The sequence below is a fragment of the Sorex fumeus genome, unplaced genomic scaffold, assembly GCF_029834395.1.
Source record: "Sorex fumeus unplaced genomic scaffold, SorFum_2.1 ptg000063l, whole genome shotgun sequence".
Taxonomy (NCBI): Eukaryota; Metazoa; Chordata; class Mammalia; order Eulipotyphla; family Soricidae; genus Sorex; species Sorex fumeus.
The window spans coordinates 63885680-63913355 of NW_026606120.1; the positions used below are offsets into that span (position 1 = coordinate 63885680).

The window sequence follows — 27676 nt, forward strand, 5'->3', positions numbered from 1 at the left end:
GCCCTTCTGTTGTAGAAGAGGCAGAAAACTTAGGTAGAACTCCTTAGCAAAAGGGACAGAGCACCAAATTAAAAATTAACTACTTCCCTGGCCATGAGCTGGTCTATCTTGAATATCTCTGAACAGTCCGAAGGGAAATGCATCTAACTGCATATACACCAAACCCCATATGAAGCATCTTTGCTGCTGCTGGCTGCCAGAGACATCTAAATGGCACCCCCGCTTCCAGTAAAATGCCTGGCTAGTGAGACATGGATGGCTTCCCGTCAGTGCCATATGGAAAAGGCAAAAACCTAGACATGCATGAGGAGAACCAGTTACCACATTTTGTGCTCAGTCAGGCCTACCACTTGTTTGGAAGCGGTTGGATATCAAAACTGCTAGTGATCCTTCACAAATAGGAGTTGGGGGGGGGACTTCACTGATGGTCACTTCACTCAATGCAAGTCACCAAAAGCACAAGCAAGGGGACCCCTAGTCTTCCAGTCTTAGTGCACAATCAATGTCCGCCCAGAATGCCACACCACTTCCAGAGGCCTCTCCCACACTGCAAGAAATCCCATTCTGGGAAGGAGCCGGCTGGCTGGGGTGGGCTATCTTATTGTCCCTCCACCCACCCATCCCCCTGGAATGGCACAATGGAATGATTGTGTTCCCTGTTGAGGACTTCCCTTCTAAAACATAAACAAGCAAAGGTTTCCCTGATCTGACCCATATTCAATAGTGGATGAAGGCAGCCCGTCCTGGCATGGGGAGAGAGGGACAGGAAGCAGGCGGGTGAGCTGGACTAAGCCACAAACACGCGTTGACGTGCTGAGGTGGATACAGGCATCTGAGCCTGTGTGGGAGAAGGGGCAGCCCATTGTCCCATGAGTGTATGGTTCTGAATTCCTTTACTGAGGTGCTCTTCTTTGGGGGAAGGTCTGGCAGGCTTTTTCAATGTCTTTCAAGAAGTTAGGAACTCCATTCTGCAAGGCAAAAGAGACAGTCAGGTTCATATCCTTAGAGCCATTGCACAGGATTCTTTGGGATGTGACAAGAGGGGAACAGAGATGACTCGGGGAATACTGAAGGAAAAGGCCTCTGCCCAGATTTCAAAAGTTCCAAAGAATGTTTGTCACAGATAGGGGCAAAAAGTAAGACCCAGGACACAGGCCAGAAAAGGCATAAGCGGGCATTGATACAAGAAACTGCCTTAGATTTCAGTTCTTGTGAGTGAAAAAAAAAAAAAGAAGAAGAAAATGAAAAAGAAAAGTCTGTTTCAGAGACACTGACTACTTTTTAAAAAGAGAAAAGGGACAGGAGGTGGGACTGGACTGAGTTGCAGGACTCTGCCAAAAAAAAAAGGGAAAGCAAAAAAAAAAAAAAAAGAAAAGAAAAGAAATTCCTTACTGAATTAGAAAATGGTAAGGATTTGGCGGGGGGTTGGGGGGGGGGGTCAGGGTAGGACAGACTTAGTTACTATCAAGTTTTGTACAAAAATTTCCCCAAACTTGATCTAATTTACTTTCAGTTCATGTGCTAAGTTATATCTATCTCTACTTTTTAAAGGGGATACATCAATGTTTTCCCTAGATGACACACACTGTCAGAAACAGGGGCTGGAATTCAAAATCGCATGAGTTTGACTCCAAGCCTATGTATGAGCTTTTTCACTCTCTCCAGGGCTCTGCTGCACCCAGCCAATATGTGGGATTTGTCCCAGCCAGGCTAACGAGCCCCACAATTCCAGGCTCGGAGGCATTCACTAGTGACGTGAACTGCCACTGCAGTTTCCTTTCCTCCAGAAACACAAAACCACCCTAACAAAACCAGTGGCTTCCCTGGGGCCTGGACGCGTCTGGTTGTCTCCAGAGCCAGTCTGGTCTGTCTTACTCCTTCCTAAGCAGAGATGGAATCCACAGGCACTATTGTTCCTCCAAGGAACAGACTATTGTCCGGAGGTTCCAAAGAGTGATTCTGGCAGGGAGCTGGGGCATTAGCAGTCCGGAGGGCCTGGCATTCCAGCCAACAATCCTTTGTCTTTTGTTTCAGCCTCCATCCTGGGTGTTGGCAGCCCCAGTCCTCGCTGGAGTCACTCAACCAAGCTGCTTCATAAAAGAGCCTCATTAGGCCTGAGACAGTGTGTCTCTGCAGCCCGACAGCCCCATGGGTTAAGTCAACATTTGTCAAGCACACTTCCCCCTCCTGCCCCCTGGGATCTCACCTTGGCTGCCCAGTTAATGAGCCAGGACGGAATTTGGCCACCCGGGTTATCGAAGTAATACATGGAAACTAGAGAGAGAAAGAAAGGACAATTGAAAAGGAAGAAAAAATGTTTTAGAAGGGTCCAGCCACAAACCCTGAGAGTTCTGCTTCTTCATATTAGACCCAGAAAGTAAGAAGTATCTAAAAGATAATGCAGATTTTTTTCTCTCTCCCTTGCCTACTTTAAAGGACAAACACACAAACACATACACACACACACACACACAAATATATATCCTTTCATATATATGTATAATATACATTATATATATTGATATATCAATCACAGTCACAAGCACAGTCAGCAGTTAAACACCTGGAAAATAGCAGAAAATTGGGATATCTCTCCTTACAATCCTAAAGGGATACATAAATTAAACCCACATTTATAAATAATAAAACAGAGACTCCAAAAAGTGAATCTCTTTTCTCTCAAGGTGACAGATGGAAGAAGCATCAGATATGGTGTTCACATATTCAGATCTGGCCTGAGATGTAGGCTATCTTCATTCCAGACAGCAAGTGGCTGCCAACCCCATTCGCTTTTCTCCTTGAGGACAGGAACTTGGGACTATCATGAGAATGCACCTTCATGAACAGACACTGTCTTCTGACAGTTTCTGACAGCCTCTCATCTACCCCCAGGCTTGGCCAAGACCAGCCTGCCATGACTCTCCAAACTTTCCACTCTGCTGGGCTCTTCTTATTTCATCTGAACAACGCAAGCATTCACCAAGAGCAGATGAACACCAGGCAAGCACCTGGCCCTCTAGCCCAGTTGGGAAGCTGCAGGGGTGAGTCATCTCTGATCCATTAGTATAGGGCTCATTCTTCGACCTCAGAGCAGGGGCAAAGCTTCCATCCTTTGACCTGCCTGCAGTCAGCACAGCCTTGAGGGAGGGACCAGTCTTTACCTTTACTCCCCTTCTTGCCATCACTCATAATCGCCAGGCTCTGCTTGAATTTCTTCACCCGGATCACACCCGATCTCTCAGCAATCTGTGGTACAGAGACGCTCTGCGACAGGATCACATAGATCTTGTTCCCATCTATATCCAGGTCTCGCCGCTGCCGGATGTAGACATACTGTGCCTCTAGTCAAGGCATGCCCTCCACACCTGCATTTCAGACTTACACAGACATGGGCTCCAGAGCCCAGAGCCAAAAAGTGTGATACGAAACCACCCACATGGCTTCTACTCCCTCTTGCCATTACTCACCTATTCTGCTTCTCTTCCAGAACTGTAAGATAGTACCCCAACCACTAGGATTCTGGTTTCAGAGCATGCCTTACCTACTTGCCTCTATTGCTTTTAATCCTGGGAAGTGGAGGGGATCGAGATACTCCCTTTTCCCCAGAAGGCATCATGATACATCACTGCTCCCTTCCCAGCAGGGTGGGTCTAGGTTCATCAACCTTTTCTGAGACTCAGTTTCCCAACCCAGGAGAAAAAGTAACTAGGTGGGGCAGTGGGGGCAGGGCAGAGAAAGCAAGGAGCTGAGTAAGCATGTGATAAACAATGGTCTTACTCCACTGTGTCCCTCTTTTACTCAAAGCTCTGATGATCAACTAGGCACAGACAATGGTTAAGCAATGTGACTTATAGCAGGTGTCCTAACGGCACTTGAATATTTAGTACACAGATATCCACTCTGGGTTAACAGTGATTCACCTAAATAGCAAAGCTACTTCATCTTAATAGACATTCACAAAACAACCACAGGGTGCTATTCTAAGAAGAGCAATTAATTCCTGACAAACAATGAGGACATTTAACAAGTCTTTACCATGGCCTGGGCTGGAGTGATAGCACAGCGGTAGGGCATTTGCCTTGCACGCAACTGACAAGGCTGACCTGAGTACGATTCCTCCGCCCCTCTCGGAGAGCCCAACAAGCTACCGAGAGTTTCTTGCCCACAAAGCAAAGCCTGGCAAGCTACCTGTGACGTATTCAATATGCCAAAACAAGAAGTAACAAGAAGTCTCATGATGGAGACGTTCCTGGGCCGCTCGAGCAAATCGATGAACAACGGGAGGACAGTGACAGTGACAGTGATACTATGTCGTGTATACTGCAAAACTTTTACATATAATATCAGTTTTGACGCAAAGTCTCTCTAAATTTGATATAAGCAACCCCATCTCACAGATGTCAAAATTAAGGCTCAGACATGTCCAAGAAACTTGTCAAAAATCCCAGACTTCAGCTAAAGTAATGAAATCTCAATCCGAACCCAGACCCAAGCTCCCTAACTTTCATAGCCAGACAGGGCTCAGCTCTTTTTAATATGTTCATTATACTTTCAAATGGTAGAACTTTAGGTCTTGCACAAGAAATGCCTGGACCAATCAAAAAGCCTTCCTAACACCATTATACTTGCTGTAACACAGAAACAACCCCAACCCCATGCCTCCTCCAAGTCTCTATGGAACCCACAGTAGCTTCCACCTTTCACTCAAGCACCCTATAGAGGTACATAAACACTAGATCTTCTATTTAGACTTCTCTCCAGGTACCAATGAGTCAGGTTCTTAAACGTTTTAGGGAAGAAATGATGTGGCTTGGAACTGACTTTCCTCTCTTCCAAGCTTTTAACTTTTTCCCTAGAAGAAAACTTGTCCCATTCTCTCCCACACTGGACACAGCTCGTGTGTTGGCCACCTTCTGCCACATTTTTGAGGGAAACTTAACTTGATCTATTGATGACAACTGACAGAAGTCTTTGAAGGGCTGGAAAGTCTGAGTGGCATATAACACAATTCCCGAAGAACTTCAAGTTCACTGTGGGCCCAGAGATTGAACAAATACTCTAACAAACCAGGAAAGGAATATATTCAACCTGGGTTCTATCACTCCAAAACAAATCTTCTTTTCTATTTCACGAGTCTCTGTTCTCAAGAATTTAACAACCCTGGGGTGTGGAGAGACAGCACTGGAGTTAGGTATCTGTTTTGCCTGCTACCAATCCCTGCTCAATCACTGGCATAGCAAAGTCCCTAAGTATTCCTGGATGGATTCAACTGTGGAGGTCCCTAGGTGTCCCTAAGCACTGGCAGGGTGGTCTGGGTAAACTCTAGCACTGCGGAGTCCATTCAGCAATGTATCCTCTGGCCTTTGCATTGAACCACTGGCCCAGTTAGCTGAGCACCACTTGGGAAACCATTACCCCCAAAGACTTTAACAATCCCATTAGAGAGTCAAAACACACATATGGGAAGATTAAAGACTCACTATGGAGTTACTAGCACTGGAAAGATACCAAAAAGAACTTTAAGGAGCCCCACATGTGTACTAGTGAGAAAAACTCTTCAGTCAGGTTCCTGTGGGATCCAAGAGGTGGGACCATGCTCTGGTCAGGTTCATTGAGTCCAGAGAGAGCTGAACCTGAACCCCAAACCTGCTTCTACCACTCACTATTTGTGAACCGCCCAAAACCCGTTTCTTTCCCTCAGTTTCCAAAATTAAGATGACGATTCCCACTTTGCACAGTTGATGGCAGGACTAGAGGAAACCACATAAAGTCTAAAGGATTTCTGTTGTTGTTGGTGGTGGTGGTGTTTTTTTTTTTTTCCTTTTTGGGTTACCCCTGTTGATGCATTACTCCTGGCTCTGCACTCAGGAATTACTCCTGGCGGTGCTCAAGGGACTATATGGGATGCTGGGAATCAAACCCATGGTGGCCACGTGCAAGGCAAATGCCCTTCCTGCTGTACTATCACTCCAGCCCCAAGTCTAAGGATTTTATAAAAATCTAGAAGAAAACCAAATATTTGTCTAAATGTATATAGTATACACATATATTAGCTAGTGGGATGTGAAAATTGTGCCAAAAATAAATCTTTAGGGAGTTTATTATCTAGAAGGAGACTAGGATAGATATATATATATACTTACAACACCAGAAACAGGTAACACACACAAAACATATCCCCTATCTCAAGTATTTAGAAACAAATTGTGCTTTGGCAGAGCTAAAGAAGATTCCTGTGATAATATAATTCAATGATTTAAATCCAAAAGACTCTGCTAAGATGCTTTTGCATAGAAACTCACTGTGTAAATCACTCAGCTGCTGTGATTGAAGAAGACAGTGAAGGAGTTGAAACCTCACTCCCAGCTGCGCATCCAGCAAATTTCTATCCTGTCCTCCCAGGCTAGTGTTAAGGGGATTTCTGAGACCCTTGAAAAATCAATTAAATATTACTTCATTCCACTCAGTTACTTCATTTTATAACTAAGGAAAAGGATGGGAAGGAAGAAACATCCAGGGTCAAGAGTTAAGGATCACCCTGGGGTCAACTAAAACAGGAGGCAGGGGGATAGATGGTGGTGGTGACAGAAGGAAGCAGAAACAAGAGGCCTGAGTTCCTGTCCCCAGCCGCCACTTATCTGTCATTTATCTCTCTGGGTTCCTACTTCCTCCTTTATGGATATGAATATATGAATCACCCCTTCCCAAGAGTCTCCTCAGTGCCCCGATTCTGTGACTCAACAGTTTCAAGTCCTAGCAAAGTTCTCAAGAAAGTATGACTTTCTTTCCAATGAAACTCTCCACCATTATAGAAGAAAGTGACTAGGCCCAGAAACCACACTCTCACAAATGCAAAAGGAGCAAAAAACTCTCACAGGTCTTTCTGGAAGAACCATCTGACATTGCTTTCCACACCTGCTGAAAAACCAGCTCCACAAACACTGGGTGATGGAATACCAAAATACTCAGAAGGCCAAGTAACCGCATGTGGTCCAGAAGGATACATCTCTGTTGGACAGGGGAAAGGGGTACTTCACTTCCCAGTAGATCACGGTCTTTCCGTCGACTTCTTTTTCATAGAGTTCTAAAGAGGGAGGGGAAAAATGAATTTAGAAACCTCCAGAAACCTCTTGAGGTCCAGTAAACAAGAAATCTAGATATGACAAACTCTACCGCATAATAATTCACTAACTTCCAAGGCACAAAATTCTAGACAAAAGTTAGGTAGATTCATTACCACCGAAAGCTTGTTATCCAGAGGTAAATCCTAGTAGAAATCAAGATGAAAAATAAGGAATTAGGCCAAACTTGTAGGGCACTGGCAAGCGTCTCCGAAGGCAATGAAACAAACTCAGGGATCCAAAAAATTCAATTTCAGAGGGGTTTTAAATGAGAGTAAACCACCAGGTGGCACTGCAGTACCAAAAGTTCTGATTCTCAGCTCTCTTTTCCCTTGTGACAATTAACCCCTTCCCGTCAGTCTGCAGCCAGTCACCCAGTCCAGTAGGTTCAGATGGAAATGAAGGTTCCAGAGCTGGCAGTGTATTTCCTGACAGTTAGAAAGGGGCAAGGCTGCTAGAAACACGCTAACCCTAAGTTTCTTACTTCTCACTGTCTCTTTATATGAGAACCAGGCATCTGGGACCAAAATCATACACTTATGTACATACAGCAGCTCACTCTTGCAGAGAGAGCAAGAGAGATATGAGATTTTGTGACATCCATATCCAATGTTAGCTCCCACCTAACCACTGAAGAATTGCTGAGGAGACACTGACACAGGAAACTGGATTTTTTTCATTTGGAATTTGAAGAAAGCCTTTAAAAAAAAAAAAAGCTTTTTGGGTCATTCTTGGTGGTGCTCAGGGGTTATTCCTGGCTCTGCACTCAGGAATTACTCCTGGCAGTTCTCAGGGGACCATATGGGATGCTGGGAATAGAACCCAGGTCGTTCGCATGCAAGGCAAATACCCTACCTGCTGTATTACCATTCTGGCCCCAGGAAAGCTTATTAAAATCAGGCCACAAATTCCACAGCTTGCCAACCCATGGTGCCACGGAGCAAAAGTCAGCCCTTATAAAGAAGGAAAGCAGGGGAGGATATGTCCCTGTTGGGAGGTTGCACACTGATTCCCCTTCCCATACCAGAGTCTAAGAAGTTATCCCTCAGGACAGCTTCCTTCTCCTTGACTATATGGTTCAAGAAGGAGGACATTGACATTAACTTCAGGGATAATGAGCAAACCTTGGTGATTGTGCTACATCTAGGTAGAGTCTTAGCTGACCACTCTGGAAATCGAGATCAGACAAGTGGTGCAGAAAAGATTCCAAGGAAGCTCCAAAATATCCAGGAGGAGCACAGTTAACTTTTGAACTTCCAGAGTTCTTCAGAGTTCTAAAGTTCCAGCTTTAGAATGTGGCAGAGAAATCATGTTTTTGCTACTACTGGACCAAACACCATGGTTCAAGCTGATGATGGCAAATTCAACACAGAAGAGGTCCTGGGATGGTTCACTCCAAAATCAGATATCTCAGCTATGACCGTTTCTGGAGAAAAGATTTTTCATGCTACCTGTCTCCTTGCATTGCTTTACCCCCCACTGAAGCCACATATACACCTTATTGGCAGTATCTTATTCCATGATTGAGCCAAGGTTGCTAGGGAGGTTGGAACAGAGAACACCTGACTTCTCCCTCAGATAATAACAAAAATCTCCGAATGGGAGATTGGGAAGGGTAATGGCTCTTGGGTTGCCCAAACAATGACAAACGTCCACAGGGTATAAGCATGTGATCCAACGGATCTGATATGAGCAAATCCATGACTCTGGCTACCATCAGTACAAAAGTGGTATTCTCATCCCTGTTCCTTCCAGGTTGTTTAAATAATTAGAATATAAGCCTGGATCTTCTGGTGACCATCTTAGCCTTGACTGAGGAATCTGCCTAAGAATTAGGTCAACACATAAGAAACATCTGCTTGGAAAATTGTTTTAAGCACTGGATGCAGCTATCCTGGAAACCAGAAATCCATAGACTTTTCAATGCAATGTACTCATAGTCTCTCTACGTTTTCCATACTGGAATCTTAGTTCTCTGTTACTTGGCAACCAAGAGATCTGACTTTAGTAGGAGTTTTTCCAGTGTTTCATTCCCTTGATGCTTCAGTTCCACTGTGGTTGAAACTGCAGAGTCACTCATAGCTTTAAGAGGGAGGAAGAGCCTCCACTAATGCCTTTCACTCACTCTCCACCAGTTACATCTAAGAACTGTAGCTTAAGAGTGACCATGCTCAAGATTAGTACCAGGAATTTTGCTCCATGGCTTTGAGGCCAGTCACACATGCTAGGGGAAAGGGGAGCTCAGATAGAGAAGGGAGCACCAAATAAAGGGTGTTGGGAGGATCCTCCCAGGATGGGAGAAGCATGCTGAAAGTAGACTATAGACCAAACATGATTGCCACTCAATGCCTCTTTTGCAAACCACAACACCCAAAAGGAGAGAGAGAACAAAAGGGAATGCCCTGCCACAGAGGCAGGGTGGGATGGGGGTGGGGGGTGGGGGGTGGGAGGGATACTGGGATCCATGATGGTGGGAAATGGGCACTGGTGGAGGGATGGGTATTTGATCATTGTATAATTGAAACCCAAGCACAAAAATTTGTAAGTCTACAACTGTACCCCATGGTGTCTCACAAATAAAATTTTTTTTTTAAAAAAAAAGAGTGGCCATGCTAGGGACTTGGGATTTGGGATCTGGATGTTCCTTCCATCCCAGCCCCAGATTCTGCTTCCCCAACAACCCAACTATACCAAATTGCTTACTGTTTATGAATATATCATGATTTTCATTAAAATTTTCCTGAGCCTGGAGTGCCCTAAACTACCTATCTCCTTTCTCCCCTCTTTACATAGACGTATTTCTGCCATTTACAAATCTTCAATTCAACTTTCAAAACACTGCCTAAACATCACCTCTTCTAAGAAGCTTTCCATGATTACCAATTTATCCGGCATGATAACCAACTTAAAATGGGAACATGGGCAGAGATATAGCTCAGTGGTAGAATACATACAAAAACATAGAAAGTAGAGACTAAAATTAAGAGTATACAAGGAACAAATCCTAGGAATAGTGGTAGAACACTTCATCTTAAAATGGAGCATAACATAACAGAAATTACAACAGTTGCTTCTGCTTAGTAGAATAACAACAGATTCAGCACTCTAATGGATTAAGAAACAAACTGTAGGTATCACTCACCTTTAACATACAGGTCCCACTGTTTTCGGTACTCTAAGTCCATATAGACTTCGGCCAGCAGAGATGGTGGACAGTCCTCCAGAGTACCTAAGACTTTGTACTCATAAAGTGCGGATGACTGTGAAACAGAACAAGCAGAAACAGTCCAGTGATTTCCCCATTGTGAGAAAGCTGGATTCCACCATGTAAGAAAAAACAGCTGAGGATGAGGTAGTCACATCACACACTGATGTTCGTGTCACAACAGTAAAAAAGCAAATAAAAGCCCCGATCTCAGGAGGCCTCTATTTCACTGTAAGTTGGTGGCAGTGATAACTACAAAAGCCATCCTGGTGATTAGGATTTAATAAGGATTCAGTGATAAATGGTACATGGTCAAAAAAAAAAATGGCCCACAGGAAGGTTAAAATGATCAAAAATATTGTTATAAATATCAGAAGTCAGTCATGAAATGTTAAATAAAGTCCATTTCTGGCAGGAGAAAGCCCTGAGATAGCATCAACAATCAGAACATTGGGGGTCCAGAGAACAGAGAATGGGGAGAGTATAAAGAGAGAGAGAGACAGAGACAGAGAGAGACAGAGAGAGAGTGGGAGGGTGGGAGGGAGGGAGGGAGGGAGGGAGGGAGGGAGGAGGAGGAGAGGGAGAACAAAAGGGAGAGGGAGAGGGTGAGCATGCTTTGTAAGTTACAGTGGTAAGGATTTTGCCTTATCTGCTTGGAAAACCAATGTGCACATTTAAACAGGGTAAAAGAACATTTAAAAGAGATGACTTATGCTACTTGGTAGGAAAAATATCATAGTGGAGGAAGAAGACCAGTGCAATGTTTCAATAAAAGATGGCAATGATTTGAATGGACAGGCAAGGACAGTGGTGGAGAGAAATCAGTGAGCTAAGGGTATGTCTGGGAAGCAATGTCAATAGGAGTTGCTGACAGTCTGGCTGTTGGGAAAGAGACAGCAGTGAACTGTGGATGAATCCAAGAATCTTTGAGGAACCAGGTAGGTGGGAGCTGTTTTCTAAGACAGCAACTTTCCAACATGAGCATTCGGTGCTTGCTAAACGTCTAAGTTGGTGGACCATGTAAGCAGCTAGCATTACTATTTCAGGCATCCCTGGGGGCATAATGACACCCAAACATTATTTCATCAACCTTATTCATTCCAAAAGAGAAATTTTTTTAAACAATTACTCTTTTAAATGAAAGATAAATAATAATAATACATATAAAAAGACAGAAAATCAGGAAGAAACACCAGGTTCAAATAAAGAAATCCCTCTCAGTCAGAAAAATTCCCATTTTGGGCCGGAGTGATAGTACAGAGGGTAGAGTGTTTGTTTGCCTTGCATGCGGCCAACCCAGGTTCGATCCCCAGCATCTCATATGATTCCCCAAGCACTGCCAGGAGTAATTCCTGAATGCAGAATCAGGAGTAACCACTGACATCCCTGGGTGTGACCCAAAAGGCAAAAAAAAAGAAAAAAAATGCCCATTTCTAGATTCTTAAATGCAGAGTTTCCTTGATTTCATGTTAAGTCAGAGCCTGTCTGAAAGAGTGCTGCACCGGAGTTGGTCCTGCTATACATTTCTCTTTGACTAGAGCAATAACATAATTACTGATTAAAGGTTATTATGATCAAGGCAATGGCTCTTCATTTCAAGGCAAAAGTGAACAAAATAAATAGATTGAAGCCATCTTCTTCTTAACACCACACCAGACACTTAGGTGATGTTAAGCAGGAGCATGGTGAATCTGTGTAGTTTTTTTTTTCCAGAAAGGATTTTATTAGCTTAACTTCAGTGCTCAGTAATACTCATTTTGTATATACTCTTTTTGTATATACTAATTAGAATATAGCCTTGGAAGGCACTTATAATGCAAAGTCAAACTTTTCTGAGGGAAAACAAAATTGCTTCGAAGCTCTTCTATCTCCTGCTAATGGGTGTGCTGGACGGAGTTCATCAAGCTGCTAAGAAAAAAGACATGAATATAAATGACATAGTTCTAAACATGGAGAATCTTCCTGGAGATCCTTAGGCGTTATGGTTTTCCAACTCAGTTAACCAAGTAGTGTTAACTCTGAAATAAAAACATCTCAGTATAGAAATCTTGGATGTGTGGGAAGCTAGGGATGGGGGTAGAGAGTGGAGATACTGAAAGGCAAAGCCAAAATTGAATTCCTACAGCCTTATAGCTCTAAAAGTATGTGACTTACACTCAGGATGCCCAGCAATGAGAATCTAGTCGACCAAATGTGTTACAGGTTGTGCCTTGGGTATCTCTATGGAGGGCAGACCTGGGGAGAAGTCTCTTTTTCTATGAAGAGAACTAGTATGTATTTGTGTGCAGGAAGGAATGTCCCACACACAAATACATACACTTATTCCCACAGATTTCAATACACCTTGGAACATAGCCAGTTAGCCCCTCGTTTAGGAAAGGAGGGTGGGTGCGTTTTCTACGTACACTGAGCAAAAATATGTGTTGAGATCATTATCTCCCCAGCCTTACATGAATTAGGTTTGGTTATCTGGATAAATTAAGACCTACTGTTTCCTTAAACTGGGTTCCTTTTCCTCCAGAATGCAGTCACAATCTTTAGTGACCTCAGTCCTATACATGTCACAGAAAAGAAAAACAGAAAGTTCTCTAGGAAAAGAAAAATAGAATGACATAAGTACGCGAACACAGAAGAATGACCTATTGTGACAACTTCCTTTAAACACTCCCTTTGTGGCAGAACTGAGAAATGCCAGAACTCCAGAGGAACAAAATGCTCAGTAACACCTTTCCTAAGATATCAAGAAAATGTACTTTTCAAGTGCGGAATAGCTCCACCCAAATTCTTGGATCAAAGCACTTTCTCATCCATGGTTCCTTTTTAAAAAAGGATCACTGCAAACATACTTGCATTTTAATGTTATCTTTTAAAAACACGGAATGAATTTTTTTAAAGATCACCAAAATAATTAGAAAATGCCAATAAAAATAAAGAGAAAACACAGCATGACTACAAATAGCTTTTTTTTTGACATAGGTCTTTTAAATAAACATATTTACAAAATAAATACCTTGTTTTAATAAATAACAAATACAAACAAGTATTCTTAAATTACCACATTGAAAATAGTATGGTATAAACAAATTGCATTCTTGGGGGCAGGGTGGGACTCACAAGTAGTGCTCAGGAGGACTGGGAGTCACTTACTGCCTGTGGCGGCCTGTTCTGTAAGTCTTGTGCACTAGGGACCACCGGGGCCACACCCAGCACTGTGCTGGGGGGGAGGCCTCCAGGATATGGAGCTAAACTGGGAGAGTGGAGTGAACAGGGGTCAAAGCTTGCAGGAATGCACCTCTCCCCGCTCTACCAAGTCCCCAGCACCCACACTCTTTTTCTGTCTGTTTGTTTCTGGGCCATACGCAGCAGTGCTCAGGGCTTATTCCTGGCACTGCGCTCAGAGATCTCCTGGCAGTTGCTTGGAGGAACATACGTGGTACCAGGGATCAAATCCGGGTGAGTGTGTGCAAAGAAAGTACCTTAATCCCTGTATTATTTCTCTGGCCCCAGTAACTTTACTTCAAATACACTGCATCAAAGCTATGGAGATATCACAATCTTATGGAGCAATAGCACAGCGGTAGGGCGTTTGCCTTGTGCGCAGCCAGCCCAGCCAAGCCGGGTTTGATTCTTCAGCCCCTCTCCAAGAACCCGGCAAGCTACCGAGAGTATCTCGCCCACACAGCAAAGCCTGGTAAGCTACCCGTGATGTATTTGATATGCCAAAACACAGTAACAACAAATCTCAAAAATGGAGACGTTACTGGGCCTGCTTGAGCAAATCAATTATTTTTATTAACATTTCTAAATACTGGCTATAAATATTGTTATAATATTTTTCCATATTGATCAACTTCACCCAGAATTCTTTTCTTTTTTTTTTTTCAATCTTAAAACTTCCTTAGACATTTTGTGCTAAAGGGGATTACTATTTTACGAGCAATTATACTTGGTACAAATCTTTTTATTTTTATTTGTTTATTAGGGTTTTTTAACTTTGTTTTGGGGTCATATCCAGCTGTGCTCACAGCTTTCTCCTGACTCTATACTCTGGATCATTCCTGGTGGTACTCAGGGGACATTGCGGGGTAATGGGGCTCGAACCTGGAAGGCCAGGTGCAAGCCAAGTGTCCTACCCACTATACTATCTCTCCAGTCCCTGAACCTTTTGAAAAGTATAAAAAAGGTAAAGGCCCTCCCATTGATCGTCGATTTGCTCGAGCGGGCCCAGTAACGTCTCCATTGGAGACTTTGTTGTTACTGTGTTTGGCATATCGAATACTCTCGGTAGCTTGCCGGGCTCTCCGAGAGGGGCGGAGGAATCGAACTCGGGTCGGCCATGTTGGCCGCTTGTAAGGCGAACGCCCTACCCGCTGTGCTATCGCTCCAGCCCTAAAAAGCAGACAAGCAGGCCCCAGCGAGATTTGAACTCGCGACCCCTGGTTTACAAGACCAGTGCTCTAACCCCTGAGCTATGGAGCCGGCTGCTGGAGCGATAGCACAGCGGTAGGGCATTCACCTTACAAGCGGCCAACATGGCCGACCCGGGTTCGATTCCTCCGCCCCTCTCAGAGAGCCCGGCAAGCTACCGAGAGTATTCGATATGCCAGACACAGTAACAACAAAGTCTCCAATGGAGACGTTACTGGGCCCGCTCGAGCAAATCGACGATCAACGGGAGGGCCTTTACCTTTTGAAAAGTATGTATCAGTTTATACTCTGGTGAGCAGTAATGGTGCATCTCATCAGAACTGGATATCATTGTTCATACAATTTGATAAGAAACAAATTATAAATGTCAGCTTGATCTACGCAAATTTTTTTTATGGTTGATATGTAAACAACCTTAAAAATTAAATATGCAGGGCACAGAGAGATAGTACAGGGGCAAGTGTGCGCCTTGCATGAAACTGACCCCAGTTCAATGCCCTGTATTCCAGGGTCTTCTGAGTATCACTGGGTATGACCCTAGAGGCTCCCAAGAATCACTGGGGTAACCCACGTAATCCCCAGCACTGCAGGACCTGAGCAGCACCATATTCTTGGGTCTTAACACTGAATCCCTGGCCTGCTTGGTCAGAACCATATAGTACAGCAGCTAGGGTACGTGCCTAGCAAGTAAACAACCAACCCCCACTATGACCAAGGTAGCCCCAGGTAATCTCCAGCACCTAGTTCTGAGCAGCACTGCATATTCAGTTTCTTGCATTGAATCACCGGTTTGATTGGCTGAGAATTCTTGGTTAGAGACCTGAGCACTTCCTAGAAACCCCTCTCTGCTCTCAAAAAAAGTCAATTTTTTTTTTCACTAAGGACAACTTATTTTAATAGTAGCACTGTAGCACTGTCGTCCTGTTGTTCATCGATTTGCTCGAGGAGGCACCACTAATGTCTCCATTGCGAGACTTGTTACTGTTTTTGGCATATTGATACACCACGGGAAGCTTGCCAGGCTCTGACATGCAGGCGGGATACTCTTGGTAGCTAGCTGGGCTCTCCAAGAGGAATGGAGGAATCGAACCCAGGTGGGCCGCATGCAAGGCAAACCCCCTACCCGTTGTGCTATCGCTCCAGTCTTGTGCTAGGGGTCAAAAGTGCAAATGGCTTTGGAAAATGTGTAAAGGTAAAGGTAAAGGTAAAGGCCCTCCCGTTGATCGTCGATTTGCTCGAGCGGGCCCAGTAACGTCTCCATTGGAGACTTTGTTGTTACTGTGTCTGGCATATCGAATACTCTCGGTAGCTTGCCGGGCTCTCCGAGAGGGGCGGAGGAATCGAAAATGTGTACCAAGTTTAATATGAAGAAAGACAATTGAGGACATCTGATTCAATGTTTTAAATCTAAGAAACTGTAATAGGTTTAATCCCTAAGGATGGTAGATAGGTGAGTAAAATAGAAGCTAGTCCTTGATAGTTTATTCAATACCAGGTATGGGGCTGAATGTTACGTGTAGAATGTTCTACCTAATCCACAAAAGGATAATGTGTATTGTGGTAAGTGGTACACACCCAGTTTTTAGATAAATTAGTCTTAAGTATTTTTTTTCTTTTCTAAATATCCAGAAAATGCAATCCTATAGAGACAGAAAATAGATGAATGGTGGGTAGTCTGTTACTAGGAGCAGGAATAGTGACTGGAAATAGGCAAGAGGATTCTTTAGGAGTAACACAAATGGTTTAAAATTAGACAGTGGTAAAAGTGGTAGACCTCCACAAATTTACTGAAGATCAGTGACCTGTACACTTAAAAATCAACACAATTTATGATATATAAATTATACCTTTTTAAGGCTGTTAAAATAGTTGTAAGGTAATAAAATTTACTCCAGTTCATACAATTAATGATGGCAAAATCTGGACTTGAAGCCAGTGATCTGAAAACAGAGTTCACGGTCTGTGATACTGCTATCAAGTTGTAATTGACTTCTGTGAACATATCATTAGAGAAATAAGCTGTCCAGGGTGCATGTGTTTATAACTTGGGTGAACATATAATTTAGCATTCCAACTGTCACACTTTTGAGAATGAAAGAGGTGTGGGAAATTTTTCACCCAGTCTAGCATATGTATATTGGGACATCTGGTCTCCCTGGCTATCATTCACAACAAAGTACATTAACTTACTAGATGCTTTAAAATGTACCCTGTCATTGACTCCCTATGCAACTCTGGCTTATCTGAAGTCCTCTATAGTTTATATGTGAGGAAACTGAGATTTAGATAGGCCTATAAACTCTAAAATGAGAGAGCAATTACTTATTACAACTATATGTAGATGTGAATTGGCAAAACGGTCTGTCATACCCATTTTTTCACATTTCATAGTCTAAAAGTGGTATTTATATTTTAAAATGGCTATATATAATATTCTCTATTTACCTCAGCCTACGAAGCCTAAAAAATTATGATTTGTCTTCTATAGAAAAAGTTAGGCAATTGCTTCTTTAGACATCACCATCACCATTTCCAAAATATAACCCAGAAAAAGTCTGATTTACTACAGAAATTTTATTGCAAAAGCACACGTAAATTTTATTAGTCCCACTGTATATGAGAAAGTCCAGTGTCATAAAAAAAAGAAAGAAAAAGAAAAAAGAAAGTTGGAAAAAGGAAAAAAGAAAAAAGAAAGTTCCAAATAAATGCTGGTGGATTGTAAAGCAAAAGAAACCCTCATTCATTGTTGGTGGAAATACAAACTGGCTCAGCCTCTGAGTTTTTCAAATTTTTTAAATATAGATCTACTATATTATATAGAAATTTCACTCCTCGGCATCTATCTCAAAAGCACTAGTTCAAAAAAATGTATGCACCCCTTAGTTCACTGTAGTACTATTTACAATAGCTAGGACATGGAAACAATGAAATGTCCAAAGCAGATGAGTGCATAAAGAGACTGTGGTATATATATGGTAGAATACCACTCAAGTTAATAGGAAAGAAAAAGAAACTTGCTTTTTGCTACAACATGGATAGAACTGGAGGGGGTCTATGCTAAGCAAAATAAGTCAGAAGGTCGAAGACAAATACCGGATGATCTCACTCCTATGTGAGATAGAAAGAAATAAAGTCAGGGACCAGGCAATGTCCCAAGAAAACAAACCTTCAATTTCCAGAGGCAGAACTGAAGTTATCAAGGGGGAGGGAGTGGCCTGAAAGAGACCAGCAGACCAGTATACTGGCACTTTTGTTGGGGAACAGATTTTCCCCAACGTGCCCAGACACATTGTGCACTTGGGAAGAAGGATGACGGGCATGCAGAGAAACACCCTCTGGGAGCAGCTGATGGCTGTTCACTTTATTGCCAAATACACACATATTTTATAGAGGGTCTTGGCTTACAAGAAGGTACAATCACAGAAAGTTTAGCATTGTTGTCCTATCAACTCTCCTACTCCGCTTTGGCCCTGTCCAATCCCATTCAAGGCTAGATATTGCAGTGAGGATGACCTGCTAAGCTTATGTGACAGTTTCTGTATCTTTGGCACATGTGAGTAGGAGGTTGAGTGAGGCTCAAGGCCAAACACCCAGTGCTTGCTGGCACCCTGTTCCTGCCAACTTTGCCCAAACACTCCATCTTTCGAGACTTCGCTTCTGGGCCACTTTGCAAGATCTGCTCCAGTGCCCGTCATGATGCTCCACACACTTTGGTAGTGAGTGTGGAGCAATAACAATATATCCTCGAAACAAAGAATCGGTTTCATTTTTGTTAACCAATTTTTTAAAATTTTTATTATGAAGTGCATCAAACACACACACACATATGTCAGAATAAACTAATCAACCACTAGATGGAAAGGGGATCTTTCCAAAGGACCAACCAAGGTCCAGCCAATGAAGTCTAAGACTCTAGGGCAGGGCTTGGTGTTGTCTCCAAATTTCTCTAGGTGACTGACTCTAATGTGCTTGAGCTTCAGGTACATGCCTTTCCAGACATTTGCATGACATAATCTCTTAACTGGCTTCCATCTCATATTCAAATATTATTTCCAAACTCCTTCATCATAGATCCATAACTACAGATCCATAACCATACCTGTATTCTCTAACCCTTTATCCCACTTTATTTTCTTCATAGTGTTTTCCACCTGCTATGTCACTTTTGACATAGCAGGTGGAAAACACTATGAGAATAAACTCTCTGGGTTTATTCTCATTAGGAAATGTAGTTCACTTTTCAAGAAGCCCATTTTGGTGGTGCTGGAGGCAGAGTCATGTAAATGAGATTACCATGTAACAGTAAGTTAATGTCATTACAAGCTGGAAGGAAAAAAAGGGAGGGGAGAGGAAAGGAAGGAAGAATAGGCAGAGAAAGCATTAAAAAGAAGGAAAAAGAAGACAGAATAGGTTCAAAGAAAGTTCAAAAATTCTAATATCTAAAATTATGTGATTTAATCAAAAACAAACAAAATACTATGTATCACAAGAAACCATCTGCTAAAGAAAAACACTCAGAATTAGTCTAAAAGTTAAAAAGCTACAAATTTGTTTAAATATGTGTGTGTGTGTGTGTGTGTGTGTGTAAAAAGTAAGACCCTCTAAACACATTTTTGCCTTTTCAGAACACATAATAGTACCTCTCCTTAGTAGCACTGAGATTATGAGCACAGCTTACTATGGATCAGAGACTTCTACACATGATCCAGGCAGACAGAGGATTATTCCTATGGGAAAAGCCAGCTTGGTGGACAATTGGTTGAAATCCACTGCAGGGTTGACCTGAGAAGGGAAACCGTCTAGTTCTTCCTATGTGATAAATTCTAAATGATAAACCTCAGACAAAGTGACTAATATGCTTTACATGCGAGCCATGTTGGACTGGATATCCATCGACTAAAACTTTCCTTTATTCAGGTCATGGCAAGTACTTAGACACAGAGGCCTTTCATTTGCCCTACCCACAGGTGACTTTTAGCCCTTCTTCATGGGAATTCTCTCACAGGTTTAAAAGAGAAGCCCTATTGGATCACCAGTCCTAGCCTCTCCTAATGGGTCTTACACATATCAAAAACATTAGATTGATCAAAAAGTAAATGGGAAGAGATGGTGGAGAGAATCAGGGCCTCATTCCAGCTGAATAGAAATCTCTAGGTGGTTATTAATAAACAGAATAAATAAAACATATAAAAGGGGTTGAATCAAAGGAATAAAAATAAAAAGCTATCAAATGTTGGGTGGATCAATGACCCTACATTAAAGGGTCCAAACAAGTATATTCTATTCAACCAAACTGGAGGAATTTAAAGACTTAAAGACAAAGTCGACAAAGAATAACCTGGTCGGGACTCACCTACAGCAACGGTCAGGTAGATTTATCAAGATGAAAAACGACAAAGGGAGGCTGGAGTGATAGGAGAGAGGGGAGGGTATTTGCCTTGCACGTAGCCGACCTGGGTTTGATCCCTGGCATCCCATATAGATAGTCCCCCCAAACACTGACAGAAGTAATTCCTGAGTGCAGAGACAGGAGTAACCTCTGAGCACCACCAGGTCTGACCCAAAAAGCCAAAAAAAAAAAAAAAGTAAAATAACAGAAACGCCAAGGCTAATAAAAAGTCTGGATACCAAAACTTGGGTGGAGTTTCCAGGCAGTGAACACATTGATGTGTGGAAGAATGCCATGTCCTGATTCGACAGGGAGAAGCCAGAGGAACTCTACACAGGAGACTTTCCAGACCTCACCCTATGCCTCCTAATTTTTCTCTTCTGTCTTCTACAATGTTTTCTTTATAATTATGAAACTTTTATGTATAGCACTTTCCTAAATTAAGTGAATCTAGTAAATTATTGAATCTGAGAGGGCAGGATTGTGGAAATCCTCCCAATTAGTAAGCAGTTAGTCAAAAATGAGGGCAACCCGTGGACTTTTTACCTTTCACCTCCACAGACCTGTATTCACTCTAGTTGCTCAGTGTCAGATTAAACTGCAATATAAGCATCAATGTCAGAATACCTATGGAGCAACTCAATTTTCCAAAGCAATATAATAGAGAAAAAACAAATTCAAGAAAGAAATGCTTATTCACTCTGGAGCTTATTAAAAATTCTAAGGGCTATTTAATGAGGAGAAGCATGACTTAAGACAAAATTCAGACAAAAAAAATCTGAAGCCCCGGTGTAACAGAAAATGAAGCAGAAGAATACAGAAGAAAAACGCTCCTCTCTTCCTCAAAATATGAAGGTAATTATGATATGCGATAATACCAATTCCAACTTACATAAGAATTTCACTTCACTTAATCACTTAACTTCCCGTTAGTCGTCGATTTGCTCAAGCGGGCGCCAGTAACGTCTCCATTCGTCCCTGTCGCATGCTAGTGTAGCCAAATGGCATCTGTTCGCTCCGGGAACATGAAGGGCCTCAAACCGATCGTTCATGATCTTGACGAAGAAGTCTGACCATCTGGTAGGTGGGCGGCCACGCAGTCTTTTGACATCCCGTGGAATCCAGTCGGTAACAGCTCTAGTCCAGCGGTCGTCTTTAAATCTCATTACGTGACCAGCCCATCTGATTTTGGACACCTTGGCAAATGAGACAGCGTCCCTGATTCTTGATCATCGACGGATGTCAGAACTCCGGATTCTTTCTCTCATTTGAGTAAAACGTTATATTCCAAGCATAGCTCTTTCTATTCTTCTTTGGGAGACCTGAATGGTGTTCTCATCTTGTTTGCGTAGGGCCCAGGTCTCTGAGGCATATGTTAACGCAGGAAGAACAGTGGAATCAAAGAGATGTGCCCAGAGCCGGAGGTTCTTCGTCCTCTTAGCTATTTCTTCGACGTTCTTGAAGGCATTCCAAGCCACTCTCTTCCTCCTACGCAGCTCGGGTGTCAGGTCATTTGTCATGTTGACCTCTCAACCTAGGTACACATAGCTGTTGCATTTGGAGATGGTCGTTCCATTGAGAGCGAATGGGGCGTCAGGAACGAGGCTGTTTCTCATAAACATTGTCTTCGTAAGATTCAGCTGTAGTCCTACCTTTCCACACTCACGGTCAAAGTCGGCCAGAATTTGTGCCGCTTGGCTGATGTTTGGTGTTATTAAAACAATGTCATCAGCAAAGCGGAGGTGGTGTAGTTGCCGACCATCTATCTTCACTCCCATTCCTTCCCATTCCAGTCGTCGCATGATGTTCTCGAGGGTGGCACTGAAGAGTTTCGGTGAAATGGTATCACCCTGCCGCACCCCTCTCTTGACATCAACAATCACTTCTTTGTAGAATGGTGAGATCCTGGTAGTGAATCCGCAATACAGCTCACGGAGGATCCTGATGTATTGGGCTTGAATGCCCTGATTGGCTAGGGCTTCAATGACCGCTTCCATCTCAACAGAATCAAAGGCCTTCTTTAAATCAATGAACGTTAAACAGAGCGGCATCTTGAACTCCCGAGAAACCTCAATGAGCTTGGTTATCGTGTGGATATGGTTGATGGTGCTGAATCCTTTGCGGAACCCTGCTTGCTCGCATGGTTGTCCTTGATCTAGTGTTCTGCCAATCCTATTTAGGATGACTCGAGTGAACAACTTGTAGATGACAGACAATAGGCAGATCGGGCGATAGTTGCCAATGTCATGGATGTCTCCCTTCTTGAAGAGTAGTACGGTCCTGCTGGTTTTCCATTGGGACGGAACCTCGCATTCAGACAGGTAGCGAGTGAAGAGCCGAGCCAGTGTATTGATGAGTAGTGACAGCAGGTTCTTCAGGTGTTCAGGTCTGACCTTGTCTGGGCCGGGTGCTGTTTGTTTCTTTACCGACGAAATGGCGCGTCAGATTTCGGAAGGGAGAACATTGGGAACGACATATCCATCCTGTGGAATTTGGTATGTCGGCAAGTGGACATGGCTGTCGAAGAGATTTGAGTAGAAGTCATGGATAATCTTCTCCATTGCCGTTCTGGAGGATGTGATGGATCCATCAGGATGTCGGAGGGCAGTCATCTTGGTCTTGTAGTTGGCGAAGGACAGGCGGGCGTTACGAATACTTTTCCCGGCTTCTGCCGCATCTACCAGTACTTCTGCTCTTCTCTCTTTGAGGTCTTCCTTGATCGCATCTCTGCACTGTTTTGTGAGCTCGGACGTTAGCTTGCGGTTGCCTGAGGCATGTGCCAAACCATGCTTGCGAATTAGCTCAGGAGCTTTCGAAGATAGGTGATTTTTTGTAGCTATCTCTCTCTTGGCGTTCCTCGTACATTCATGGAGGTGCTGAACTAGTCAATCGTATTCCTTGTCAATGTTGTCAACAATGGCATCTTCCCATGTTGCAGCAATAGTGCCAAAGAGTTCCCAGTTGGTGGTCGTTCTGGGAGTTCTCTTTTTGAACTTTGCAGCCCTTTCTCCCCACTCTGTGAAGTAGAATTTTGCACGAAGGAGACGGTGGTCCGATCCCGTTCGAAATTTTGGGACAACAGCGACATCAGTCAGGCAAAACCGTCGATTGAATATGATGTGGTCTATTTCATTGTGGAATCGTCCACCGGGAGACTCCCATGTCCATCGTTTAGATTCTGCCTTCTGGAACTGTGAGTTACCATGAATGGTCTTGGTCGACATGATGAACTCAGACAGTCTCTCACCCTGTTCGTTCCATTGTAGGCCATGGGTCCCGATGTGAAGTTCTTCAGCTGATCTTCTCGGTCCTATCTTGGCATTAAAATCACCCACAATGATCTTGTAGAAGGTGTGGTCTTCTTTATAGAACTTCTCTAGCTCCATGTAGAACTTCTCGATTTCTCTTTCAGAAGCTGTAGAGGAAGGAGGTGAGCTTCGAGCAGGAATCATCTAAGCTGCGGAACCGCCGATCCAAAATGTAAATGCCTGCGGGGGCCGGGGGCGGGGTGGGGGAATGAGGAAGGCCTCAGAAAACCGGTTGGGGAGAACCTTTATTCCCCTTGGTCCCTCTTCCCGCTGAGACCCAGCAGACTGTCCCCCATGCCCGCCCATACCCTACCCCCCCGGAATCCAAGAGCCTTGCGCTCATTTGGGACGCTAACCGTAGGCTGAGGGATCTGCAATATGCTCCTCCATGAAGCAGCCGAAGCCAGAGAGGTTGGTTGAGATACTGGGGATGCCCATAACTGTGCATTCAGCTGCGAGGAGGCAAGAGAAAGTCCTGCTGAGGGGCTCCCATGGTCGGACAGCGCCAGCAAAGCCTCAACAGCGACCCCTACTTGCGTTTCTGCCCAGTGTGGGTGCCGTGCAGAGTCAGTCAGAAGGGAAAAACCTGGTGTGAGGGAACCAGGTTTTTTTCTGATAAACAGACGCGGAAAGGGGAACGCGCTTGCCCCAGACTTGAGGATGAAAGAAAAATCAGTAAGGCTGATCACTGTTAGCTGGATTAGGAAACTAATTTATCGAGCACCTATTCTATTTTTTTAGTTTCTTTTTAAAACTAAAAAAAAAAAAATGAATCAATCACTACTTCCACTATCCAGCCGTCGCCACACTTCAGGATGCTTTCCGGACCCGCGCGGCCATAAGACACTAAATACCCAACTTCCGGAATTGTTGTACCGTATTTGATAGGGTTCAAATATGGTAACACCTACAAGGGTGATTAGAGGTCACCCCAAAAGCCTCTATCCCTCTCAGAAAGACTGGCAAGCTACTGAGAGTATTCCACCCGCACAGAAGAGCCTGGCAAGCTATCTGTTGTGTATTCGATATGCCAAAACCAGTAACTACAACTGGTCTCATTCACCTGACCCTGAAGGCTTCGCCAACATGGCAACACTGAGAAGGATGAGAAAGGAGAGGCTGACAAAATCTCAAGGCCAACCTAGGCTGCCACAACGAAGGAAGACAAAAATGATCGTCTGTACTTTCAATGCACGTATGCTAGCATCAGATGCATCCATCGAGGACCTGATGGTACAAGTGCGAATGATCAAGTACGACATCATTGGTCTGACCGAGACAAGAAGGCACGAATCTCACCATACCGTTTTCGACACTGGAGAAGAATTGTTCCTCAGAACATGCGATAAAAGAGGTGTTGGAGGCGTCGGTGTCCTTGTCAACACAAACTTGGCCAAGAGCATTGATTCATGCGAATGCCTAACAACCCGAATCGGACGTTTACATTTGAATAGATGTGGCTCATTGCCTGCAGTTTCTATCTTCGTTGTCTACGCACCAATATAAGAATTTAATGATGAGAAAGAAGTCCCAGATAGATAAGTGATAAGAGCTACAGAGTGAGAGCAGTTTGGAAGGTTTACAAGGTAAAAGACAGCCCAGAAAATAAAGCGGAGAAGAAATAATACAGTAAAGGAAGATTAGACTTAATAGGAGGAACTGGATTCCTAAGATTGTTTCACATAGTTTATTCTCTCTGTCTTCATTTCATTAAAGAAGCAGTTCACCCCAGGAATCTAAGGACCTTTCTGGTTTGGACTTGCTGAGAATCTATGATGGCAGGAAAGATGAGCTGAATCCCTGAAGACAGGAATCTATTTCCTTGTTCATCAATGAGTCTCAAGTCTCCATTTGATGTCCAAGCACTCAGAAAACAAACTGTTCACTTTTCACCCAGAAATCAGTCAATGAGCAGCATGACTGCTTTTGGGGAAGAAGCCACCTGATAGGGAGCATAAAGCTGTAAATATGGACCAAATCTGTGAAATTTTATTACAGATATAATAATTAACCTGTAATTACAGATATAAAGAATGCCTGATTTCTGCTTCCCCAAAGGTACATCAGGATTTTGTGAGACAGTGAACAACATTAGGGAAGAAAAGGCACTAAAGCCAAAACACAGACCTGTTGGAGAGGTGGAATGGTCTAAGTTGCCTAGAGGCCAGGAGGTATGGATGAGACTTGAAAGATAAAGCTGGAAATGGGAACTGGAATCAAATGAGTTCAGTGCAACTCACTTAACAACACCCCCTTCTTTCAGAGATTCAATGGAGGTGCCTGTTCAAAGCACAGGTCTTCAACCAGGTGGCTAAGTGTTGGTGTCAGGGTTTATTGAGCAATCAATGTAACCCTTCTATGCACTCATTTCCAAATAGCGAAAAAGTTAGCAATCAAAGACCCAGACATGAGAGCCAGTGTAAAAACTGAGAAGCCAATACCCTAAAAGATTTGGAATAGTGCAAAGAACAGCAGAAAGCATGCAGTGCATTATCTCTTACAAAAAAAGTATCACTACTACTTTTATTAACTCTACAATTGACTGTGTTGCTGAAAGAAGTATAAATAATAAGTGTCAGTAATAAGATCACAGACTCTCTTTCAGGTGCTTAACATGCTTGGGTGAAGTTGCAGGTAGGGGACCAGGGAAGGGAAGGTTGAGAAACCATCTAAGTGACTCTACTTCTAGATGCCACCCAAAATGCCAAATTTTCATGACAGGAAGGGGAGGGGAATGCATCTGGAGTCAGCTTAAATAGAAACAATCAAATAGAAATGCTTGGCAATTGCCTGGATATGAGTGGCAAAGAAAAATGAAATAGAGTAGCAGAAAGAAGAGAAATGGATTTTGCCTGAAAATATGTCCAATCTGTTGACATTAGGAAACTAATATTGCCTGCTAGAAGAAGAGTTTCCTCTTCAATGGCTCTGGCACACAGCAAAGTTTCATTCATTGTTGGGTGAGTGATTACTTATATTACCAAGTTCTTATGCAGGAGTGGGACATACCTTCCATGGGATGCATTTGAGAAAAAAAATTAGTGAAAATGGGTAAATATTCCTTGATATTTTTTACATTCCCTAAAGTTTTTAATATAGATATAAACGAACCTACCACCATGAAGTCACCACCAGTGAAACCATCATGACAGGCTGATCATTGTCATCGGGAGATCAATGTCACTGAAGTGTCAGGAAATCAGAACAGCATGCCCTATTGATTGATGCCGCCAAAATGGAACTACTTTTTTGCTAAAAAAAAAAAAGCAACTCTGAACTGCTCACTAACATCCACGTCTGCTCTGTTCTAGATTATAAAAGGCCTTCAATAACCCACGCCCTCTGCCAGGAAACCTCGCTTTCACTTGCCTAAAAGTGACTTAAAATACTTTGCGGTAGGTAACTTCTACCGCACACTGGAATAGAGTGGCAACCTCGGGTGCGATGTCATCCTCTAAGAACTTTCCCCTTTTGTTACCTTTTTTCCCTGCCCGTTTTGTTACCCTTCTTCCCTGAAGCTCCAGACAAAACTTTAGTGAAATGTACAAGGAAGGGGCAGAAGTCCAAGTAAGTTAGGAAAATGCCTGGAACAGGCCTGATAGGAGATCCCTTAGCAAAACTCCCCATCCAGGTTACCCTTCACATCCCAGCTCTTGCCAAGCTCATTTCCACTTCATTCAAACTCTAGGGCATCCCAACACCACTGGATGTGGGCCCCGGTCCCTCATAGCCAAGTGCAGAGGGGCCTGGAACATCAGCAGGCCCATAATTTAAATCGACAATGAATTCCTAACAAATTACTTCCTCCTTTGCGGGGAGTGGGGGGGGGGCCTCAAACCAGAGGACCCAATCAGCAGGCAGCGCCCAGACGCCGCCCCTGCGCTCGCTCCGCCCCGCTCCCCCACCTCCACGGCGGCGGTGGCGGCTGCGGCCCCGCACGCGTCCGAACTGACGCCCGCGGTCCTCCTAGAAGGCGGCAGCTACCTTCTCCGTCCGTCGGAAGATGCAAATGTCCTGGGACTTCACCATCAGCGTCCAGTCGGTCCCATTCAGCGAAGCCTGCTGCAGCTCGGCGCCGGCCGCCTGGAACGACTCCTCCGAGAAGCTGGCGGCTGCACAGTCCATCCTCGCTCAGCTTCCGTGCCTTCCGCCGCAGGGGAGGATGGGGACAGACCTGGCGTGGGTTCAGGGGCGGGGCGAGAGGCTGGTCCCGTGTGTGATTGGT

General features: G+C 43.7%; 1 protein-coding gene and 1 non-coding gene across 2 annotated transcripts; both read right to left on the reverse strand.

The window, feature by feature from the left end:
• PCTP (phosphatidylcholine transfer protein) lies at positions 1 to 27676 on the reverse strand. Its single transcript, XM_056127704.1, has 6 exons — positions 27436 to 27676; positions 10264 to 10381; positions 7005 to 7084; positions 3162 to 3333; positions 2207 to 2274; positions 1 to 968 (listed from the first exon to the last, which is right to left on the reverse strand). Exons 1-6 carry the CDS (start codon positions 27574 to 27576, stop codon positions 894 to 896), a joined length of 654 nt encoding a protein of 217 aa, XP_055983679.1. The 5' UTR covers positions 27577 to 27676; the 3' UTR covers positions 1 to 893.
• On the reverse strand, positions 14733 to 14805 carry TRNAT-UGU (transfer RNA threonine (anticodon UGU)). Its single transcript has one exon. It is a non-coding gene; the product is annotated as a tRNA-Thr (tRNA).